Genomic DNA, 20,064 nt, shown 5'->3' with positions numbered 1-20,064 from the left:
GAAAAAGGTTTTCAAATGAATTTAAAAGGAATTAAGATATAACATGACGCATCTGTTAGCACATGCCTATGTTGTATTATCTTTTCTTCAGAAAAAATGGGAAAATTAGATAATTAAAATATAAACAACATATTTTAAACATAATAAATAAGAATACAATACAAAAATTAAAAGTCCTTTGTTGGCTCATCATCTAAGTTCGCTCCTTTCCTAACAATTCTTTGTCTTCTAATGACAGTTTCTTGAATGTAAGGTTCGTTTAAGAGTCTTTCAACTCTTCTACTTAATTCATCATCGAATGGGAATGGATCCAAAGCAGGGTATTCAGGACCAGCTGAAGAGAAGCTGAAATCAGAGACACTTTGTGTATCCATTTCGTGTTCTTTCTCTTTGGATACCATGACGTATTCAGTGTGTGGATTAAACTCTGGTTTAGCCTGTACTCCTTGTGAAGAATATCCTCCATTTCTGTTCTTTTCAAGAGGAATATTTGGACAAGGCTTCGGGAAGTTTCTGTTGAACAAGGAAGGATCCATGTCCCAAATAGGTCCAAATGCAGGTCCTTGGCCGTTTTGTGCTGGCATGTAAACAGAGGGAGTGTAAGGTGGCATTGCAGGACCAAGCATTGGTATTCCAAATCCAGGTCCTGGTAAATTCTGTCTCATTTCTTCTGGTGTTGGAGGTATCGATGGTCCATAGCCGCTAGGAACCATTGGTGCTGGTGGAGTAACAGAGATTAATCTTGGCTGGCCTGGTGGAGGACCTTTCTCTTTAACAGCTGCATCAGGATCAACATCGATAAGTCGTAATCTTGGTCTGTCTCTTTGTACTTTTTTGACTTCTGGTTTGTGCTTTGATTTCTTTTTCTTCTTCTTTTCTGATTCTGATTTCTCTTTCTTAACTTTTTCTTTCTTTGGCCTTAAATCTTCTTCTCCTTCACTCAAGTAATCTCCTCCTGGACCTGGCTTTGCCAAAGGAAGATCCATTGGAGGTGGCTTGAATTCATCATCATCAGATGAATTGTAATCTGCCATACTTTCGGCTGAAATTGGTGTTTCATCCAATACTTCAACGCTCTGTATGACAACATCTGGTTTCTTCTTTTCTTCTGGAGAAGGCATCGTCAATTTTGGTTTGTATCTTGGGAATGAGAAATCTTCAATTTCTAACAAACTATTTGGAACAACCATCGGCATGTCGAAGCCAGTCATTGCCAAAGGAATTGCTGTTCTTAACCATGGCAACAAATGAGAAACAACTGCTGCTAATAAAATTGTTGAGTGTGGAATATCTTCTTCTCTAGCAATAAATCCTAAAACAGCGATTGAAACATCTGTTAAATCTTTTTGAGTTAATCTTGCAGCGAATTCACAAGCGAAATCAACAAAATCAGGATCTAACTCGAAATCTTTGTCTTTATCTGTAATATAATGTTCATAAACATCAGGACTGAACAAGTTATTATCATTTTCAAACATTTGTTCAATCATTGCACGGCTTTGTTCGACATTTATAAATTCAGGGAACTCCAAAAGTCTCAAAGCAGCATCTCCTGGATGTCCTTTAACAATAGACTCTTGGAAAGCATTGTGTCTCCATCTGATGAACCACAACAATCTAAACAATTCTCTTGTTGGTCCTCTCAAAACACTTGGAATCATAACGCTTCTTCCGTTGAAGAAATAACTTGCGTTTTGGAATCCTGTTGCGCAGAAAGCCAAAGCACTGACAACACCAAAATCTTGGCATTCATTTATATTCTCAGGAATTGGTAGTTCAAGTGCTTCTTCTGCCATGCATAAATCACTTACAGCGATTTCATCTTTATCTCTGTAATTTGGTGCTGTATCTGCAATTCTCTGTCTCATAATGTTTAACAAAGCATTAAGGCATAATGCTCTGATGTCATCTTCTTGGTTATGGTCCAATTCGATGCACATCAACATTGTTTTATATAAACTTGCTGCGTTTGTTGGATGGAGAGAAATAACTCTTGCGAAAACATTAGGAACTCCTGATTCAATTGATGGATGTCTTGCAATGTGAAGAGCTCTGTCGAATCTTCCTAATTCTATCAACATTTCTAAGATAACATTCAAATCGATGTCAACATCATCAAGAGTTGCATCAAATTCACGTTTAAACAATAAGCCATTGATAAATTTGATGACTTTGATGACATCCACATCTCTGTTATGATGAGGAGGTGCCATTGTCGCAGCTCCTGCAGTTCCTTCTTCGGAATTATCATAGAAAGTAATCTCTTTCACGTTGGCTATTGATTTTATACACCAATCTCTTCTACTGACTTCTTCATCCAAAATTCTAAGTAATAATCTGTCTCTTGGATTTGATGATGTTGAAAGCATTTTCATTACATCATCTAAAGCAGGGAATGTCTCATTAGTTATCTTCAAAGCTGCTCTGATAATAAAGAAGCAAAGAGCATCATTCTTTCCTGATTTAAGGAATGAATCGCAAACACTTTTGATGACTTCTAAAATTTCATATCTCAAAGGAGATTTGAAATAAAACAAACGAAAAACGTCAGCAAAATAAATCAACTTGCAAAAATCTTCAATACTTTCATCTTTCTCGATATTTCTGATGAGTTCCAAAGCTGTTTTATGGTATTTACAAGCCAATCTATTTGGAAACGGCATCGAAATAATGTTTTCAATGTTGTGTTCAAATAATTGTTCTCTGATGGTGAAATGTCTGAACTTAGTTCTCGAGTATATAATGAAAACATTGCCAAGATCTGAATCACAATAACAGCCAAGAGGTGCTGATTTTTCATCATCAAAAGGTGACATGTGACAAATTTTATGTTTCAAAGATTTTCCATGTCTTGTAATTGCTCCAATCAAGCCTGTATATGTTGTTACTACAAAGAATTGAAGATTAGTGCTCCATGCAAGCCAAGCAACTTCTGAATCATCTGATTTAAAGATATCTATCAAAGGAATGATCGCAATCATCTCTAAATCTCTTGTTAGCATTACAAGATTCTTTGCAATGGCAACAACTAAGATTCTGCAACATGGAGACCACCATAATCTTGGTGTGGCCTTTCCTTCTGTGACAGGTAATGTAATAGATTGACGACTAAACTTTGGTTGGTAACCGTAATTAAAATTACAAATTGAATTGAATAAGTAAATAGTATCCCATGGCTTAGATGGTGGTAAGACTGCAGTAATGAAGCAGGCTCCTTTGCCTTCGTCAGGGTTATCGAAAACTGCTAAACTTTTGAAGATTGTAATTGGATTTTCTTGCGCCATGTGGAATCCACCTGGAAAATGTTGTTCGGCGTTCAAATTTGTCCAAAATCCAACACATCTGTATTGCTCTTCTAATTGTTGCCAAACCCAAATATTATCTTCGAGTAAAATCGCTGCAATTTTTCCTGAATCAGAGATTACAAACTGTTTAACAAGAGTTGCAAAGTCTGTAATAGGTTTATTCTGACCATTAAATATGTACGTTACATCTTTAACTTGAGCAAATGGATTTGCAACGAGTAAACTTGTACCATCTGGTGCTATTTTTGTTTGTAATTTAGCATCTTCTTTTTGTTCTGGTTCATATGCAGGACAAGGTATATTTAATAATGTGGGAGGTGATTTTGTATCGTGTATTGCTAAAAGAGGAGTTAATTTCGGAAGATGAACAACGTATTTACCTGTTTGTGATATATAACACGAAGCAATTTTGTGATGTAAGGTCGCTAATGTTCTATCTACTTGCCATCCATCGTTTGTATAAACATACATTTTGCCAGGCTTTATAAACACCGGAACACCCTTCCTAGAGACAATTGAAAATGATTTTTTCGATCTCGGGACTGCTGTAGGGGCGTTCAGAGACCATGACATTATAAACGTTCATGCAAAATTTTATCTAAATCATAGGGGAAACAAGATCCAATTTTGTATATAATTAATATTTTGTCGTACAATTTGCAGTTTTCATCTAAAATTTCATCCAAAATTTTTGAAAATCTCAATAATTTCTCACAGGAATTGAGATATAGCTATAATATTAGGAAATAATAGAATTGGTACTATAAATTTATATTGTTTCTGAATAATATCTCAAAATTTATTAAATTAGATTATTGATTATCAATTGTTTCATATTACCTCAAGTAGTTATGATAAAAACCGTAATGTTTTTAATCAAACATAGTATATTTATTTGTATTTATCTTTGATCAAGGCCCAGTCCATCAATTAAACTACAAAGTTGTCTAGATTGAGAAACTGGAAGTGGAAGCGGAATAGCATCTGGGAAACTTGCTAAATCTAATAAAGTAGGATCTTCAGAATTGAAGATATTTGTGATCAAGAAGTGCGGATTTCCGTTTGGTGGAGGAATGATCCTTGGAGGTGGGAATAAAGAGGTACCAAATGACCTCTTTGGATAATTTTGGTAATGATCTGGAACATCAATTCGCAGAGCGTTAATAAATCGGTCGGCTTTGCGCTCTACTTCTTCGGTCGTAAATTGAATTTTAGTAGGAGTGTTCTTTTTATGAACTTTTAAGCATGTTTTCTTCTCCGAGCAATTTTTATTTTGTAATGCCTCTGAGCATTCTTCAGTAAGTGCATAGGATGCATTTATTTGTTCGCCTTTCAAATTAAAATTATTTAATGATAATATGCATAAATTGGCTTCGTATTGGGATTTAAATTTAACATAAACTGATGAATTTCCTTGAAGTATTTGTTTTCTGAATGGAATCTTTTCGTTTGAATAAATTGCTATCTTCTTAATAACTCCATATTGGCCTAAGTAATCCCGTCTTATTAGTAGTGAAGTTTGAAGATACCTTTGAGGAATCCCAACAATTTGTACCATTTTCTTTGATATAATAAAGCCGGATGGTTCTGGTTTCTTTTCAGGTGGAGGGCGAACAACAGGAACAGGTCTATATTGAGGACCTACCCTACTAACTGCATCTTCATCGTATGGACGACGACAAAGTGGACAGCATTTTGTAAATTCTGATATAATTCTTTCAAAACAGAAAGAACAAATTTGATATCCGCATGGGCAAGGATAGAAATCATACTCGCTTGCACTGAGATCTGAAATGCATAGCGGGCATACTTTTACTTCCCTTGAATTGTTATTATTATGCCTAGACATGAAAAATAATTTTTTGCAAAAAAAAAATAGTTCATTTTTTTCTAATCAAGTATCTATAATTGCAATCTCATCTAATAAAATAATCACATAAAATTCTGTTGTAAACAGAAATTCATCAAAAGTGACACCTCGGAAAAGCTAAAATATTGAATTTTTGGAACTTTTGATAGAGCACGTTTTTAAATATTAATTAAAGTAAATGTATATTTTGTAAAGATTCTTTTTAATAAAAAAATAAAATTTTGAAGAAGAACACAAAATTTTCTGAAAAATAATATCACATAAACTCATATTATTTTCTAATATATAACTATTTTATATAAAAATCAAATTCAATGATCTTAAAAGCGAAGGATAAACCTCAAAATTGACGAATATAATGAGTGGGAATATAATGCTTATCTATCATAAAACCATATGAAATATCAATTTTTGCTTTACGCCTAATTTTTGACGACAATTAGCAAAAAATGTTAAATGTTAACACTCAGTCCATTTGAATATGAAAAATAAAATTGACTTTGATTAAATGTTTTTATTTATCATGCAATTCTTCTTGCGACCAAAGATTTGAATAAAATTTCAAAAAATAAGATAGCTTAAAAAATAATATACGGTAGTATTTACTAATAGATGAATAGTATATAAATTCTATTAAAATGGATTTGATCCAAAAAATAATAAAACCAAAAATAATTGTTATAATTTAAATGAAGAAGTAATTTAAAACGATTTTATTTATGATCAAATTTTATATATTTTTTTGGATCAAATCCATTTTAATAGAATTTATATACTATTCATCTATTAGTAAATACTACCGTATATTATTTTTTAAGCTATCTTATTTTTTTGAAATTTTATTCAAATCTTTGGTCGCAAGAAGAATTGCATGATAAATAAAAACATTTAATCAAAGTCAATTTTATTTTTCATATTCAAATGGACTGAGTGTTAACATTTAACATTTTTTGCTAATTGTCGTCAAAAATTAGGCGTAAAGCAAAAATTGATATTTCATATGGTTTTATGATAGATAAGCATTATATTCCCACTCATTATATTCGTCAATTTTGAGGTTTATCCTTCGCTTTTAAGATCATTGAATTTGATTTTTATATAAAATAGTTATATATTAGAAAATAATATGAGTTTATGTGATATTATTTTTCAGAAGATTTCATTCTATATGCCTATGAAAAGTACTCTCAAAACTAACTTTTTCCTAATTATAATTAAATCTAGAATATTGTATTATGCTTAGTATTATTTCATTTTTCTCATTCAATTTAGAATTTACAAATGTCAAAAAATTGAGAGCTGTCACTTTTGATGAATTTCTGTTTATTACAATTCCATATGAAATTAAGCCTTTATATCACAAAATTTAAATCAAAATATTCTCATAGTACAGATTGCGATATTGTATTATTTACGATTTGTACTCTGCATTATCCAATTCATGTGTGCCATACTCTAAGATATATTTTTGATTATATAGGACTTGCATTAAGAGGGTCAATAAGTGCGCTTTAGATTATACATTAGCAGTTTAATATATATATTTGATTGGAAAACCCTAAATTTATGTATAACCCAATAGTTGGGTTTGTTTTCGGAAAAAAGTTTTAAAAGATTCTTGCTTGCTACTGAAATATATTATTTTTCATAAATATTAGAGTATTTATGTAGCGAAACATGATTAAGTTTAAATTTTGAATAAGATTTGATTTTTTGAAGAAAAAAACACATAAAAAACTTATTTTTCATGGTTTGCTTGAATTGTACACGTTCTTTATTGCATAATATTTTCTTGGGTTACAGTTCCATTCATGAAATAATAAAAAATCTAAATTATGCCTGTGCCATTAAAAGAAATTGAAATATTTATGGTTAATAACTAGTTTGATATGAAATTAAAGTGATATTAGTGGCTGTCGATCAAGAAGTGAAAACTAATTTCACAGTCTCATCACACTTTTCAATGCTCGATTTTTAAAAACTGTTTAAAAATGGAGCTTATATTGAAATAGTGTAGAGACTAAAAATTACCACAGACTATTTCAGAGGATTGAGTTGCCACTCAATCCTCTGAAAAGTCTGAGGTAATTTGCAAAATTTATTGAGATGATCGTGAAATTTTCCAAAGAATATGGCCAACATCTCACTTTTAATGCTATTATGATTATATGAGTACTTAGTTTCTAATATGTTAATTTGGCAAGGTGAGGAGTTATTTTACTTCTCAAAAGATTATCCAGTTGAAAAAAATATAATTTTGTTATGATTTAGTTATGTACTAAAACAATGGTCAGTAACGTATTCACAAAAATGAATTGAATATTCTTACTGAAACCAAATTGCCTTTCAATTTTTCTGAAGCAGTTTGGACGAGTAAGAGAGTGATTTTGGATAATATTGTCCAAATCTATACATAGTAAAACGTATTTCATTTTCGCTCACTTTCCTCTCAAATGCTTAGTTTTATATAACGGTTTTTTCACTACTGTTTACTCTGAATTTTCAAATTGAATGGGCTCTGAATTTGAAGCTGTCTGGCCGTGAATGCTGTTCATATCACTTCTATTTAGGAATGTCCCAACAACAACACTTCGAGCACGATTGCACAGCTGCTGCCCACAAGATCAACGCTCTCCATGCCGCTCAGGTTGATGAAACATCTCACCCACACGAGCACGTCCATGGTGTTGACCCACTCCACCAGGACCATAGTGAGCACATCCAGCACAAGCAGGTCGCTCACGGCCATCACACAGGTTCCGCTGCTGCTCCAGCTAAGGATGGCGCCGCCCCAGCTAAGGATGCTGCCCCAGCTCCAAAGAAGTAAGCTTTCTCTGATACAATAAAATTTGTACTATGAACCAAAACTATTTTAGATACCTGTGAAAACAAAAAAATTACAAACTCTTTTTAGAAAGGTTCAAACCTAACTAAACTATTTTATGTAATCAAACTATATGGCATAGTGTACTATTGGATATGCTGTGCTGATGTTTTTAATAGATTTTTTTCCGAAATAATGTTTTGAAAACTGTTTAATTTCTATGGACGTTGATATTTTGTTACTTTTTCCAGATCAAAAGAAGTAATTCAGTGTCAAAGATTTGTTTTCTAAGACTATATGGCCAAATATCTTGCTAAAAAAATATTATTCTTGTTCTTATTGGATTTAGAGTTATGCAAGTGGGAATTATACAACTATTCCAATCATTCGGATGTGTTCTCCCTATGAATTCATTTTATATAAAATGTGAATATTTATTGGCTGATGCCAAGCATTATGTTCCTCTTGCATTGCATCACAAGCAAATTGTAAATCTTTCCCCGATAATCCTAAAGCTTGAAATATGAAAAACAGATAATATAAATGAAATAATTCCAAAATCAATGGTTTAAGAGAAAACTTCTTTTCCTAACATCTCTTGACAACAATATTTGTTTTCGAAGATCCTTATGTATCTGTCTTTTTTCCATTTTATACCCCTTTACAACTCTCAAATCTCTTCAAAAATAAGCGTGATACGGAATTATAATTGGAAATTTCAATATAAGAGTGTTTAGGAATTTCATTCAATGAGATATATGCCTTATTATCTAAATCAATAGAATACTCTAATATCATATTAAATCTTTACATTCCATTTTTAAATTTTTTTTTTTGAAAACGCATGAGTGTTTACAAGCAAGATCTTGCCGATTTTTCGGCTGAAGAGTCTCAGCTTGTTGTTAAACTCTCAGACTTCGACTTCGGAGACGTAATTGGGAAAGGCGGCTTCGGCGAAGTCAACAGAGCAATACAAAAATCTACTGGCCGTGATGTTGCCATCAAACAAATCTTTGCCGAGCGTCTTGAGGGCAATAGACTTAGACGTTACATCGGAGAAATCAAAACAATGGCTAAATGCGATAATATGTTTTTGGTTCCTTTCGTTGGCTTTACAGCTGAACCACCATATGCTATTGTTTCTGAGTATATGCCAAATAGTGCCCTTGATAACTATATTAGACATAGAAATAATGATATGCTTTCCGGAACTCAACTTACAGCCATAGCTATTGGAATTGCCCATGGTATGATACATATACATTCGAAAAACATTATTCATAGAGACCTGAAAGCAGCAAATATTCTACTTGACTCAAAATTATTTCCCAGAATTGCTGATTTTGGTATAGCAAGATTCGAAGATTCCACTGATGCAGGAATGACTGCAAAGATTGGAACACCAAATTACATGGCTCCAGAGTTGATTACTTCAAAAGATTACACAAATAAAGTTGATGTTTACGCATACGCAATGATTCTCTACGAAATGTCAGAGAACCAGAGACCGTTCAAAGGTCTAAAGGTCAATGACATATTCCAGCAAGTTGTACAAAGAGATGAAAGGCCAAATTTCACAAGAATGACACCAGCTCCTTTACAAAAGCTAATTAAGCGCTGCTGGGACAGAGACCCCGAAATGAGGCCATCGTTCGAAGAAATTTTCGAAGAATTCAGAAGTGGTCGAGTTTATTTCCCAGATACAAGGCGTTATGATATTATTAAGTTCCTGCAAGTCATAGAGAAGGATGAAGCCAAGCGAAATCCAGGTGCTGGAATAGCCCGTCCTATTGCAAAACGTTCGGATTATTCGGATGACTCATCTAGTTATTCCTATTCTGATTCTCCACCGCCACAAAAGAAATATACAGCTCCTCAGAGATCTGCATCCTCAAATTCAAATCAGAAAGAGCCACAACATAAATATATTCAAGAAAATGAGTTGGAATCCGAACAATATTCGCAATCGACCGAATCTTCGAGCTCTGAGAGCGACCATGCAGATGAAGTTCTCCGCAATTACAGAAATCCTTTATTCTTCAGATATTTAGATTATTACGCAAAAACAATCGATCCATCGCAGTTTAGCCCATTCTACTCTCCAATAAGCACCCACATCAAATCATCTACACCAGCAAACGTAATTAATGCCGTTTTAACAGCTTGTTACAATTTAATGAAAAGGAACAGCCAATTCATACATTTATTCGCTTCTACGAAATTCTTCTTCAACCTACCAATCTCCAACGAGCCAGCGATTGATAAAATCGTTGATTGTTACTCAATGTTATTTACAGAGTATCCAAAAGCTCTTGGACAACAGCATTGCAGCCAACTAACACAGTTATTAGAAAAGAGACCCGAAAAGATGTTAATTCTACACTCATATTACGTAAAACAGCTCTTACAATTAAATAATCCGTGGCCTGTCTTAGACAACTTATTTACAGTCCAAAGATTGATGCTACAGAAAGGATATGGCTATCTGTTCCTTTCTTTGTTCTTCTATCTCATCAAAAAGTACGACATTTACGCCAAAAACAGAGCAGTCCATTTAAGAGGCGTTTTCCTTCAGTTCCTCAATGCCCATGATACAGCAACACTCAGAGCCGCGTACGATGGCCTCTCAGGACTCTACGATGATGTAAAAGGTTTAGATTTTACCAGAATTAACAACCACCTCAAAAATTCAGAGCTTGCGGACTCCGTTTTGAGTTTGTTAATTAGGGTTAAATCTATTAATCCTAACAGAGATCTTTTGGACTCACTTTTGAAAGCATCTCGAGAATCTCTGAAACCATGGATTGTTTTATTGAATATTGCTAATACTTCTACAGGTTCTGAGTTTCTCCTGCGATACAACAGTTGGATGGATGAATGCGAGCGTCATCCCGTCGAAGTCACACGTGTTTTTGTTGTAATTTTCAAGCAAAACGAATACAGAGACACATGTGTTGAAATGCCACAATTCACAAAGCTTTTGAAAGCGATGCTCGCGACAAACGACAGACACAACCACTCCGCAGTTACCTCCATTGTAAGGAGATGCCGTCAGACATCAATTTTGTTGAACAGATTGGCTGATGACGGAGTAATCAAAGCTTATGTCGACAGCACTCAAAGAACGGGAACAACAAAGGTTTACGCGAATGCTTTGGCTTTCTTCGATGCTTTGAGCAGGATCGCGTACAATCCAAGTTATCTCTTGTTCACACAGCAGTTAGTTGACTTGCTTTCGAGTAAAGAACACGCGAGTGATGCGATAACTGTGATTGTGAGTATGTCTTTCTACAAAGAATGCGCACAACAGTTCAAAGAAAGAGATCTGTTGACTTATTTCAAGAGTTTGGAGAAGATCGACAAGTATTCACATGCTGCACATGCTTTTATTAAGAATTTAGAAAAGATTTGATCTTTGTTTTTTGTATATATATTATTTTGTGTATTTGTTTAATTTTTCGTTTTTTTCATCAATTTTATTTATATATAAAGATTTTCGTATATTATATAGATCTCCTTTTCCTTCGTAAAGTCTCATATTCAAATTTTTTGATACAGATTCACTCAATATTGAGGCAGAAAAACGATATGGAGACTTTATCTAGGAAAATATGTTTAGATCTCCAGTCCATAATTGAATTCTTTGTTCATTATTTTTTTGAGGACATAAATGCTTTTAGAGTGTCCGGAAAATATACCCTTGGCGGCAAGAAAAACCCCCTTGATCAGTATAAAAGAAGCATAATTTGAATATTTCTTATCGCTTGGTGCTGATATCAATGCAAAAAAATCAATTTAAACGAAAAGCTCTTCATTGGGCAGTCTATAAAATAGTAAGGAAACAGCCGAATTTCATATTTCACATGGTATAAATATCAATGAAAAAAATAATGATGGAGAAACCGCTCTTCATTGTGCAGCAGAAAATCAAAGTCAGGATACAGCTGAGCTTCTTATTTCATATAATACAAATATCAATGAAAAAAATAATAATGGAGAAACCGCTCTTCATTGTGCATCAAAAAAGAATTATATAAAATTCGCCGAACTTCTTATTTCACATGGTGCAAATATCAATGAAAAAGTTGTTTGAATTCCATTTTGAATAATTTCTGTCTAATCCATATGATTGAGTTAACCTACATTTTTATTTTTAAAAACTCGAATTGCATCTTCAATCTTTTAAGGCATAATTCACATAAAAAACAATATTAGTTTAATTCTGCCAAATTTAAAAAAAATAACCCTTGAGTCAAGATTCCATACTAATAGGAACATATTTAAAATACCAACAGAATATATATCTATGTTACTATTGATGGAATTCCTCGTTTTCAAGTTTTGATGCTAAAATACCCAGACGAGCAACTTATATTAATATAGACGATAACTATAATTTTTAATTGCTCATAAATTGAATTCCCACAAGCTTTGCAATGGACTTTTAACTACTTTTTTTTAGGGAATTCATAGAAAAATTGTGTGTCCTTAGCGCACCTTTAATTTTTTAGAAATCGGATGAAAATAAAAATTATTTATTTTTAAATTACAATATAATTATCAGGAATATCTCCTGCGGAAACAGTCATTGACAATATATGAGAAGAGAATGTATCGAACATGTATTCCCTAACAATATCAGAGCACGCGTCGATTGAGTGAGCCCTCACGTTCATCATTCTGATGTTCAAGAATCTCTGGCTTGCCAACTGATAAGCAACTAAGACTTCGAACAATTTGTCTTTCTCAGTCTCCATTTGGCTGATTCCTGTGATCTGTGGGTTCTCGTGGAGAGCTCTCCATGAAACAGCTCTTATGAATTCGCTTGCAACAACAGGATCTTTGAATGTCAATTTGATTGATCCCAAAGGAGTGACAATCAAAACGACGCAATCTCTGTGATTCCTTATATGAACGAAGTTATAAGGCAACTCGAATGATTTCTTGTTAGTTGAGATCTTTATCATCTCGTTGTGAACAAGAATCATCAAATTGTCATTCTGCTTGAACGGAATTTCTCTTGGCATTGGAGTTTGTGTATTAAAGATTCTCAAATAGGCCTCGTTGAAATGGTTGCAGAATGATGCAGTGCTTGCGTTGGAGAGTTCTGTTGCTTCAGCCTTTGCATAGAAATATGGTTTTCCATGCGTGTCCTGATTGAAATTGATCAACTTCAAAATTGGTTTTCGCATGTTTGTGAGGAAATCTGATGCGAAATTATACTGTGCTTTGAACTTGTTGATGATCTTTTCAATCAGGTTTATGTTGTCGAGCTGAGGAATCAAGAACTGTCTGAGCACATCGATGTATCTCCAAATCAATGTAATCATCGGAAAGATGTCAAATAAAATAAAAACGGTTTTGACAACATCAAAATTAGATTTGTTTTTGGGGTCATTCATTTGAACGAAGAACTTGAAATTGGAATTGCAACTCTCGATGTATTTAACTATGTTTACATTCGTCATCATGCTGAGTGCATGGTGCAAAGAAGGACTCGAAGATGTTCCTTCTTTCACGAAATGAACGAATCTCTTTATAATTTGTTCGAAATTCGTTGCAAAAGTGATATAAGCTGGGTAAACTTCGCACTTATCCTGGTAGAAACCAATTGTTTGTTTCATCAAAGTGAAATCATCTCCGAAATGTGACAAATGCTCAGCCAATTCACCAAGCAATTGCCATCTCTTCCAGATGGAGAAGCAGATCTTCTTGCAGTTCATGTCTTGGCACTCGATGAATGCTTGTTTCTGGTAATCCCATGTCCATGCATTCAATTTCATGCGACTTGCAATTAATATGATCGCTTCAGTGTTATTTTTAGATGCTGCGTAATGAAGAAGTGTCCAACCTTTCTTTGATTGCATTGACACACTCGCGTTCTTCTCGAGAAGGAGCTTGATCATTTCGAGATCTCCCATTGCAGCTGCGTGATGAAGTGGTGACATCTGGTTGATATCAGCTGAATCAATGGAAACTCCGTCTTCAAGAAGTTTGTTGACAGCATTTTTGTCTCTCTCAATAACTGCTTGGATGAGAGGATTCTGGACACCGCAGACGTACAAAAAGTTCATGCAGTTGATGGCGCCGGATTTAACTGCGCAGTCAACGGCTGTTTCTCCATCGTTGTTCCTCAAACTTAAGTACTCTGACATCTTGGAATTGTTGCACAATGCTTTAAGTAGTTCCATGGCTTTGTTGCGGCAGGCAATGTGGATTGGAAGATCGCCATTCTTGTTTTGAATGATAGTAGGGAGACTGAAGTTCTCGTAGATGTAATTAACAAGTGGAGCCATTTTGTCGTTCTGCATAAGATGTAAAACATTGTTTCCGTCGTTGTCGACTGCACGGACATTTGCATTAGATCGTAATAAGAATTCAAGACAAGCTTCGTTGCTGACAAGAGCGGCCATGTGAATGGGATTACGACCTCTTTTGTCTGGAGTATCGGTTAAATGTCTGGCAGGAGACAATGCGTGCTGTAAATGCTGTACATTCGTAGTAAAAACGGTGATCGCGTGAAGTATCGTGATTTCCTCGAGGATGGGGATAATCTTGGAAGGTCCTTTAAGCGATTCGTAAACTGTATCGTTTATAATGGAAAATTTTGTTTTGTGTTCTTTTATGTTTTCCGGGATGCCGTATGGCGTGACTTTGCAGACGTACTCTTCTGAGCGGAAAGATTCAAGGAAATCTCGGAGTCGAATCGTATATCTGCCGTGATACATCTCAGGAGAAGCACTAATGATGCGCAAGCCTTGGGCAATTGATAGAGGAAATACTGGCATGCCAAACTTGTCGACAGTGTTAATATCGGCATTTAACTGAACTAAAGCAAAGAATGAGTCGCGTGATAAATTGAGAGTTGCGTACATGAGTGGTGTTCTACCGTAATTATCAAGATCGTTCACGCCGCCTTTTTGTCCGATCAAAATGACGATTTCAACAAGGTTGAGAGCTGCAGCAATATGGAGAGCTGTAGCACCTGAAGAATTCTTGTAGCTGATATCTGCGCCTATTTCTATTAATTTTCTAGCTGCTTTCGAAAATTTATTTTTGATTGCGCAAATTAAGAGCGAATCTCTCTTGTAATCGATCTCGTTTAGTAAGAAATCACTGATGAGGTCAATTAATATGTCCTCATTTTTAAGAGATGCTGCGAGAAAAGCTGCGCCAATAATTGCGTTTCTGTTGCTTGCAGAAAGGATAACTCTGACTGTCATACGGCTTTGGGAGACGACAGCTGCTTCCAATGGGAAGAAACCATGCGAATCTAACATATCACATTTTGCTCCAGAATTTACCAAACAATGGCAAATTTGGGCATCGCCAAGTGATGCAGCAATGTGTAATGGTGTGCATTCGAAAGGAGCAGCTGTAGAGTTTAAGAGAGCTTTCTTTGACTTCTCTGTTGATAAATAATAAGATACGCCTAATAAGTTATGTGTAGCACAGCAAGCGTGGAGAGAAGATAGAGCATTATGATCTTCAAGTAATTTTTCGAGAGCTGAAAAGCCTCGAAGCTTTGCCATATCGAGAGGAGAAGTAAAACTCCATTTTGATAGATGAAAAGTTGAGAATGAAGGATCCATTTTAGTAATGCAAGCATTAATACATGATGGGTATTCCTTAATGAAGAACTCTACTGCCTTAATTTGGTTGTTGAAGACTGCATAATGGATAGGAAGCCATCCCATGTTGGATTTTACCTTTGCAATTGTCTGATTTTTGTTAAGTCCTTGGAGCATATCCATATCGCCTATTTTGGCAGCAATATGAAGTGGAGTGACACCGTCGAGATTTTGCAATTTGTCATTGTAAAAGAATGTAAGCATATAGTCTGTAACCAAATACGAAGAAGTCATTGCTGCATAGTGTAAACCTGTGTTTCCGTAATAATCGCGCTCCATTAGAATATCTTCTTTGACATCATCTGGAAAAGATGAGAGATACTCATTCAAACGCGAATGATTATCGGTTGCACATAAATAATGGATTTCCTTCGCTCCGAGCGACTCAAAATTAAGTCGTTCTTCAAGCGAAGCCTTCATATAAAATTTTTTATGATAATTTTCATTTCGATGTAAATAAAATCTATTTTTAATATGATTATTACTATATATTTTAGTAATAATGCAACTTTTTCATATGATAATCATCCTATCTTATAAAATTAAAATTATCGAAATAAAAATTTGAATTTTTCTTCTAATTAATAATATTTTTATAATAAGCAAATTATACATATTTAAAATCATAATCGAAAATCTATGTAATGTGCTCAACTTTTCGAAAAGATCACATTGATTAGATCTTGAAAGCATAGAAAAGAAGCTTCGGATGCAAACAATGCAATATTTACATGATAAAAAAATAAAACATTATATTAAATATAAAGTCTAACATTAAAAGTAATCATCTACTGATTACTTATTAAATAATGAAGGTAGAGTCTGGTTTGTCTCAAGAGAAAGCCTCTTTGGAGGCTTCTTAGTAAGGAATATTCCTGACTGAGCAAGAACGTTCTGTGTTGGCAATGATATTAAAGATAATCTCGATGTACCAGCAGATTTTTCTCTATGTGGTTGTTTGGTCTTGATGATTGAGTCAGAGGAATCATCATTCGATATCTTGGAGTTAAATACATCTTGTTTGAAATGAGGACGCGGTGGTTCTTCAGGAAGAAGAGTCCAATCGTACACGTCATCATAAACAAAGCCAGAATTAAGGAATAGGGATCTAAATAACTGTAGATATTTCGAATAATTTGGTTCTTCTTCAAAATCTAATTTTCTCATATCTTGTAGGAATATTGAGAATTCAACAGGTAATCCTTCACATAATTCTTCTACTGATGTAGAGAGCTTGATTTGAAATGTCTCTCGTTTGCAGCCATGCCATGGTAAAAAACCTTTCAAGAAATAAATAAGGGTGTATGCAAGAGATTCCATATCATCGCGGCGCGATTGTTCAATATCAAGATGATCGTTTATTGAGCCATAACGTGTAGTTCCTGTGAAACTTCGTCCTTCACGGTATGGGATGTGAGTAAGCGTTTGTCCATTAATGTAACGTTTTGCAAGGCCAAAATCAATTATGTAGATGACATTCGAATTTGGTCCAGTACCTATGGTGAAATTTTCTGGTTTGATGTCTCTATGAATAAATGATTTTGTATGGATATATTGTACGCATTTGATCATCTGGTCTGCAAGCATTAATACTGTCTTAAGAGAGAATTTCCTGCCACATCGCTCAAACAATTTTTCAAGTGAATCACCTAAGAGTTCCATTGTAAAAGCATTCTGATTACCATAGCATGTTTCAAAATAGACCTTTGGTATTCCAACATAGCCGGCTAAACATTTTAATGCTCTATATTCATTAAAAATTTGTGATCTTTTAGTTTTTTCAGATTCTATCTTCAATGCAAGCTCCTTCTTATTAGCGGTATTGTATGCATAAAATATATTACCATAACTACCTCCGCCAATCCGCTCGCCAACTTTCATCTTTGAATTTATTTTTTAAGAGTTATCTCAAATTTTATTAATGATTGGAAAATGCTTTATATATTATAATATCAAATATGGAGATAAGCATATTCAGAAAAAATTTTCTTCTTTGAGAAATATTTGAATTCTAACCGTAAACATTAAAGTGACAAACGTAATCTCGAACTTTTCAAGAAATTTTTTTTGAAAATTGATTAATGCATCGAAATCTACATATGCTAAAATCTCTCGATAAAACTATTCAAAAGATAAAAAAATGTGCATTTTTGATGTGTATCGAAACTCAAATAAGATTTTTAATTATAAAAATTTGAGTTTACAAAGAACTCTAAAAGAAAATTTAGCCTCTCAAAAAAAATTCAAAACAATAGTTGATTTTACTCGATGTATTTTTTTCCAAATGAATATGGTATTGATGCATATATCGATGCTGCTTCTCTTGGTAATTTTTTGGAATACCGATTTCTCAAAGAGTTCAAATTCGCTTCTTATTCGAAAGATTTTTGGGATGTGTGGAACGTCGCGCAATGGAACTGATGATTTTCATACCGAAATAATATCTGAACCTAATCCAATAAATGTCAAATTAATCAAACCAAAATTTTCTTTGTGTTTTATCAAATATCTCCTGAAAATAAAACTTCCTTGATAATAAATTAAGATTTTAAAATGAGAAGAATGTAACATAATAATAAATCGATATAATAAACACGTTAATAACCTGTATTCTTCTGTAAATAAAAAAAATTAAAATAATTTCTTTTTATTCATGAGCTTATATAAAATAATAGAATTTTATCAAGCTTAATTTTAAAAATACAACAATTATTCCGAAATTTTGGATTCGTTGGCAACATGAATTCTGACAATATATCTGAATCGGTAAAAATTTCATTGCGGGGCGTATTGGCTGGGTCATAAAAGGAACTAGGCAAAATTATGGCTTTGTAGTTGGACAGCAATAATGCTCGTTAAAAAAAGCAGGCAAGCAATGTATGTAAATTTGATTTTTGAGTATAACTACAATAACGCAAGCATAAACGAAGATATTATCAAATAATTTCAAATTAATTGAATCTATCGATATTTTGGTTGGTATTTGGTTTCAAAAAGCTTTCTGCTTCTTCAGTAATTATTGTTTCTTTTCTTGCGAGCAAGAAGTAGCAGATTGTAGCGCAAAGATGAAATATTGCCTGGGCAAGAAAATAGTATCCGGATTTAACAACTGATGGCATGAGTTTATTAGCCATTGGAAGTAAGCATGGCCATTCTGAAATATTGCATTTATCGCCAAAGAACTGATATCGAAAATGAAATCCGCAACATGCAAAGTCTTTTTCAATTTGATGTAATCTATCGCTATTTAAATGGGCTTCCCATCCAAGTAAAAGTGAATTTATGATACCATTTGAATTAAGGAGCATTGAGAAAGTATAATATAGTTCGAAACACATCAACCCAGCCGAAATATTCATTAGAATTAATGAAATGATAATGTTATTTGATAATGTTAAGTAAGCTGTAGGGAAAATTAAGAAAAATGTTAATGAAATAGAATTAATTGTAAAATCTTGCATACTACTATCTAAATAGTTAAACCCACTTGGTTCTGCCCACTTTCTGTTGTATCCTATGTGAAAGAATCCAATAATTGTTGATAGAAACAAAATCATAAAAACAAATAAAAAAGCAGCATTCATCATTATGAAGAGATTTATAGAAAAAAACTATACAAAATGGAGTGATGGAGCAAAACTATATTCAAATATACAAAATCTATTGAGAATTCAAAAAATAAAAAATAAAAAACTAAATTTTAGATAAATCTATTTACATATCTCTATATAAAAGTTTTGTAACAATTTTCTATGCTAAACTAATCCAAATATGGCTATTAATTTCGATAGGTTCAATTAGTGTTATATTATGAATAAAAACGCATCAAATTTATCTGTAATAGGAATGAAATGATGATTGCCGGACGACTGTGCTAAATTTATCTCAATCTATTTTGATTTTTCCTCTTCTTCATCATCCAGATCTGTGGAATCATAAACCTGTATCAAATCATCTAATTCTAGGAGCTTTATTGCGAGTTTTTTCATAAATTGCTCTTCGTTGTAATTTGGTTTATTCTTTTTCACAAATTCGATGCATTTTTCAGCTGAAAACTTACTCATACGATTATTAATTGATCTGAAATAACTGTCGATAAGTTGATCATAAGTGTACCTAACACTCATAATTACTTAATAAAATAAATGAATCGGCTATTAAGTTTTGTAAACCAATGATACAAACCTTAGTGAAAGTCATACATATTCTCTGTTCATCAAATTGCTCAAACCAAGTTTTTCGTCAAAAGCTGTACGTTAGTAGTGAAAGAAAGGGTGTAAAAGGATAGCAGAATCATTATATTATTAAATTTTTTGCAATTAATTGAAGCTTTCCTAGCTCAACAGGATAGAGCTTTGGACTTTTAATCCAAGGGTTTGGGGTTCGAGTCCCCAGGATAGCGTTTTTATATTATTTTTTTTTTCTAATATGAAG

General features: G+C 33.5%; 7 protein-coding genes and 1 non-coding gene across 8 annotated transcripts, besides 2 other annotated features; 3 read left to right on the top strand and 5 right to left on the bottom strand.

Annotated features, from left to right (window-relative positions):
- Window positions 1–167: 167 nt before the first annotated feature.
- Window positions 168–3,878, bottom strand: TVAGG3_0803130 (uncharacterized protein; the record flags this gene model as incomplete). Its single annotated transcript, XM_001309144.1, has 1 exon — window positions 168–3,878. The coding sequence occupies one exon, from the start codon at window positions 3,876–3,878 to the stop codon at window positions 168–170; it is 3,711 nt and encodes a 1,236-aa protein (XP_001309145.1).
- Window positions 3,879–4,206: 328 nt separating this feature from the next.
- Window positions 4,207–5,155, bottom strand: TVAGG3_0803120 (nuclear-transcribed mRNA catabolic process, deadenylation-dependent decay; the record flags this gene model as incomplete). The annotated part of the gene is made up of 1 exon (XM_001309145.2): window positions 4,207–5,154. The coding sequence occupies one exon, from the start codon at window positions 5,152–5,154 to the stop codon at window positions 4,207–4,209; it is 948 nt and encodes a 315-aa protein (XP_001309146.1).
- Window positions 5,156–5,250: 95 nt separating this feature from the next.
- Window positions 5,251–5,288: a mobile genetic element.
- Window positions 5,289–6,467: 1,179 nt separating this feature from the next.
- Window positions 6,468–6,504: a mobile genetic element.
- A 1,229-nt stretch (window positions 6,505–7,733) lies between these two features.
- On the top strand, window positions 7,734–8,128 carry TVAGG3_0803090 (uncharacterized protein; the record flags this gene model as incomplete). Its single annotated transcript, XM_001309146.2, has 1 exon — window positions 7,748–8,002. One exon carries the CDS (start codon window positions 7,748–7,750, stop codon window positions 8,000–8,002), a length of 255 nt encoding a protein of 84 aa, XP_001309147.1.
- A 715-nt stretch (window positions 8,129–8,843) lies between these two features.
- On the top strand, window positions 8,844–11,411 carry TVAGG3_0803080 (protein kinase protein; the record flags this gene model as incomplete). Its single annotated transcript, XM_001309147.1, has 1 exon — window positions 8,844–11,411. The coding sequence occupies one exon, from the start codon at window positions 8,844–8,846 to the stop codon at window positions 11,409–11,411; it is 2,568 nt and encodes an 855-aa protein (XP_001309148.1).
- A 1,080-nt stretch (window positions 11,412–12,491) lies between these two features.
- Window positions 12,492–16,102, bottom strand: TVAGG3_0803070 (protein ubiquitination; the record flags this gene model as incomplete). Its single annotated transcript, XM_001309148.1, has 1 exon — window positions 12,541–16,050. One exon carries the CDS (start codon window positions 16,048–16,050, stop codon window positions 12,541–12,543), a length of 3,510 nt encoding a protein of 1,169 aa, XP_001309149.1.
- A 105-nt stretch (window positions 16,103–16,207) lies between these two features.
- TVAGG3_0803060 (STKc CK1 domain-containing protein) lies at window positions 16,208–17,609 on the bottom strand (the record flags this gene model as incomplete). Its single annotated transcript, XM_001309149.2, has 1 exon — window positions 16,426–17,511. The coding sequence occupies one exon, from the start codon at window positions 17,509–17,511 to the stop codon at window positions 16,426–16,428; it is 1,086 nt and encodes a 361-aa protein (XP_001309150.1).
- A 280-nt stretch (window positions 17,610–17,889) lies between these two features.
- TVAGG3_0803050 (uncharacterized protein) lies at window positions 17,890–19,215 on the bottom strand (the record flags this gene model as incomplete). The annotated part of the gene is made up of 1 exon (XM_001309150.1): window positions 18,582–18,938. The coding sequence occupies one exon, from the start codon at window positions 18,936–18,938 to the stop codon at window positions 18,582–18,584; it is 357 nt and encodes a 118-aa protein (XP_001309151.1).
- A 743-nt stretch (window positions 19,216–19,958) lies between these two features.
- TVAGG3_0803040 lies at window positions 19,959–20,032 on the top strand. Its single transcript has one exon. It is a non-coding gene; the product is annotated as a tRNA-Lys (tRNA).
- The last annotated feature ends 32 nt before the right edge of the window (window positions 20,033–20,064 follow it).

The sequence above is a fragment of the Trichomonas vaginalis genome, chromosome VI (genome assembly GCF_026262505.1).
Source record: "Trichomonas vaginalis G3 chromosome VI, whole genome shotgun sequence".
Lineage (NCBI taxonomy): Eukaryota > Parabasalia > Trichomonadida > Trichomonadidae > Trichomonas > Trichomonas vaginalis.
Note: the sequence above shows the minus strand (reverse complement) of the source record. Positions and strands in the feature narration are given on the sequence as shown.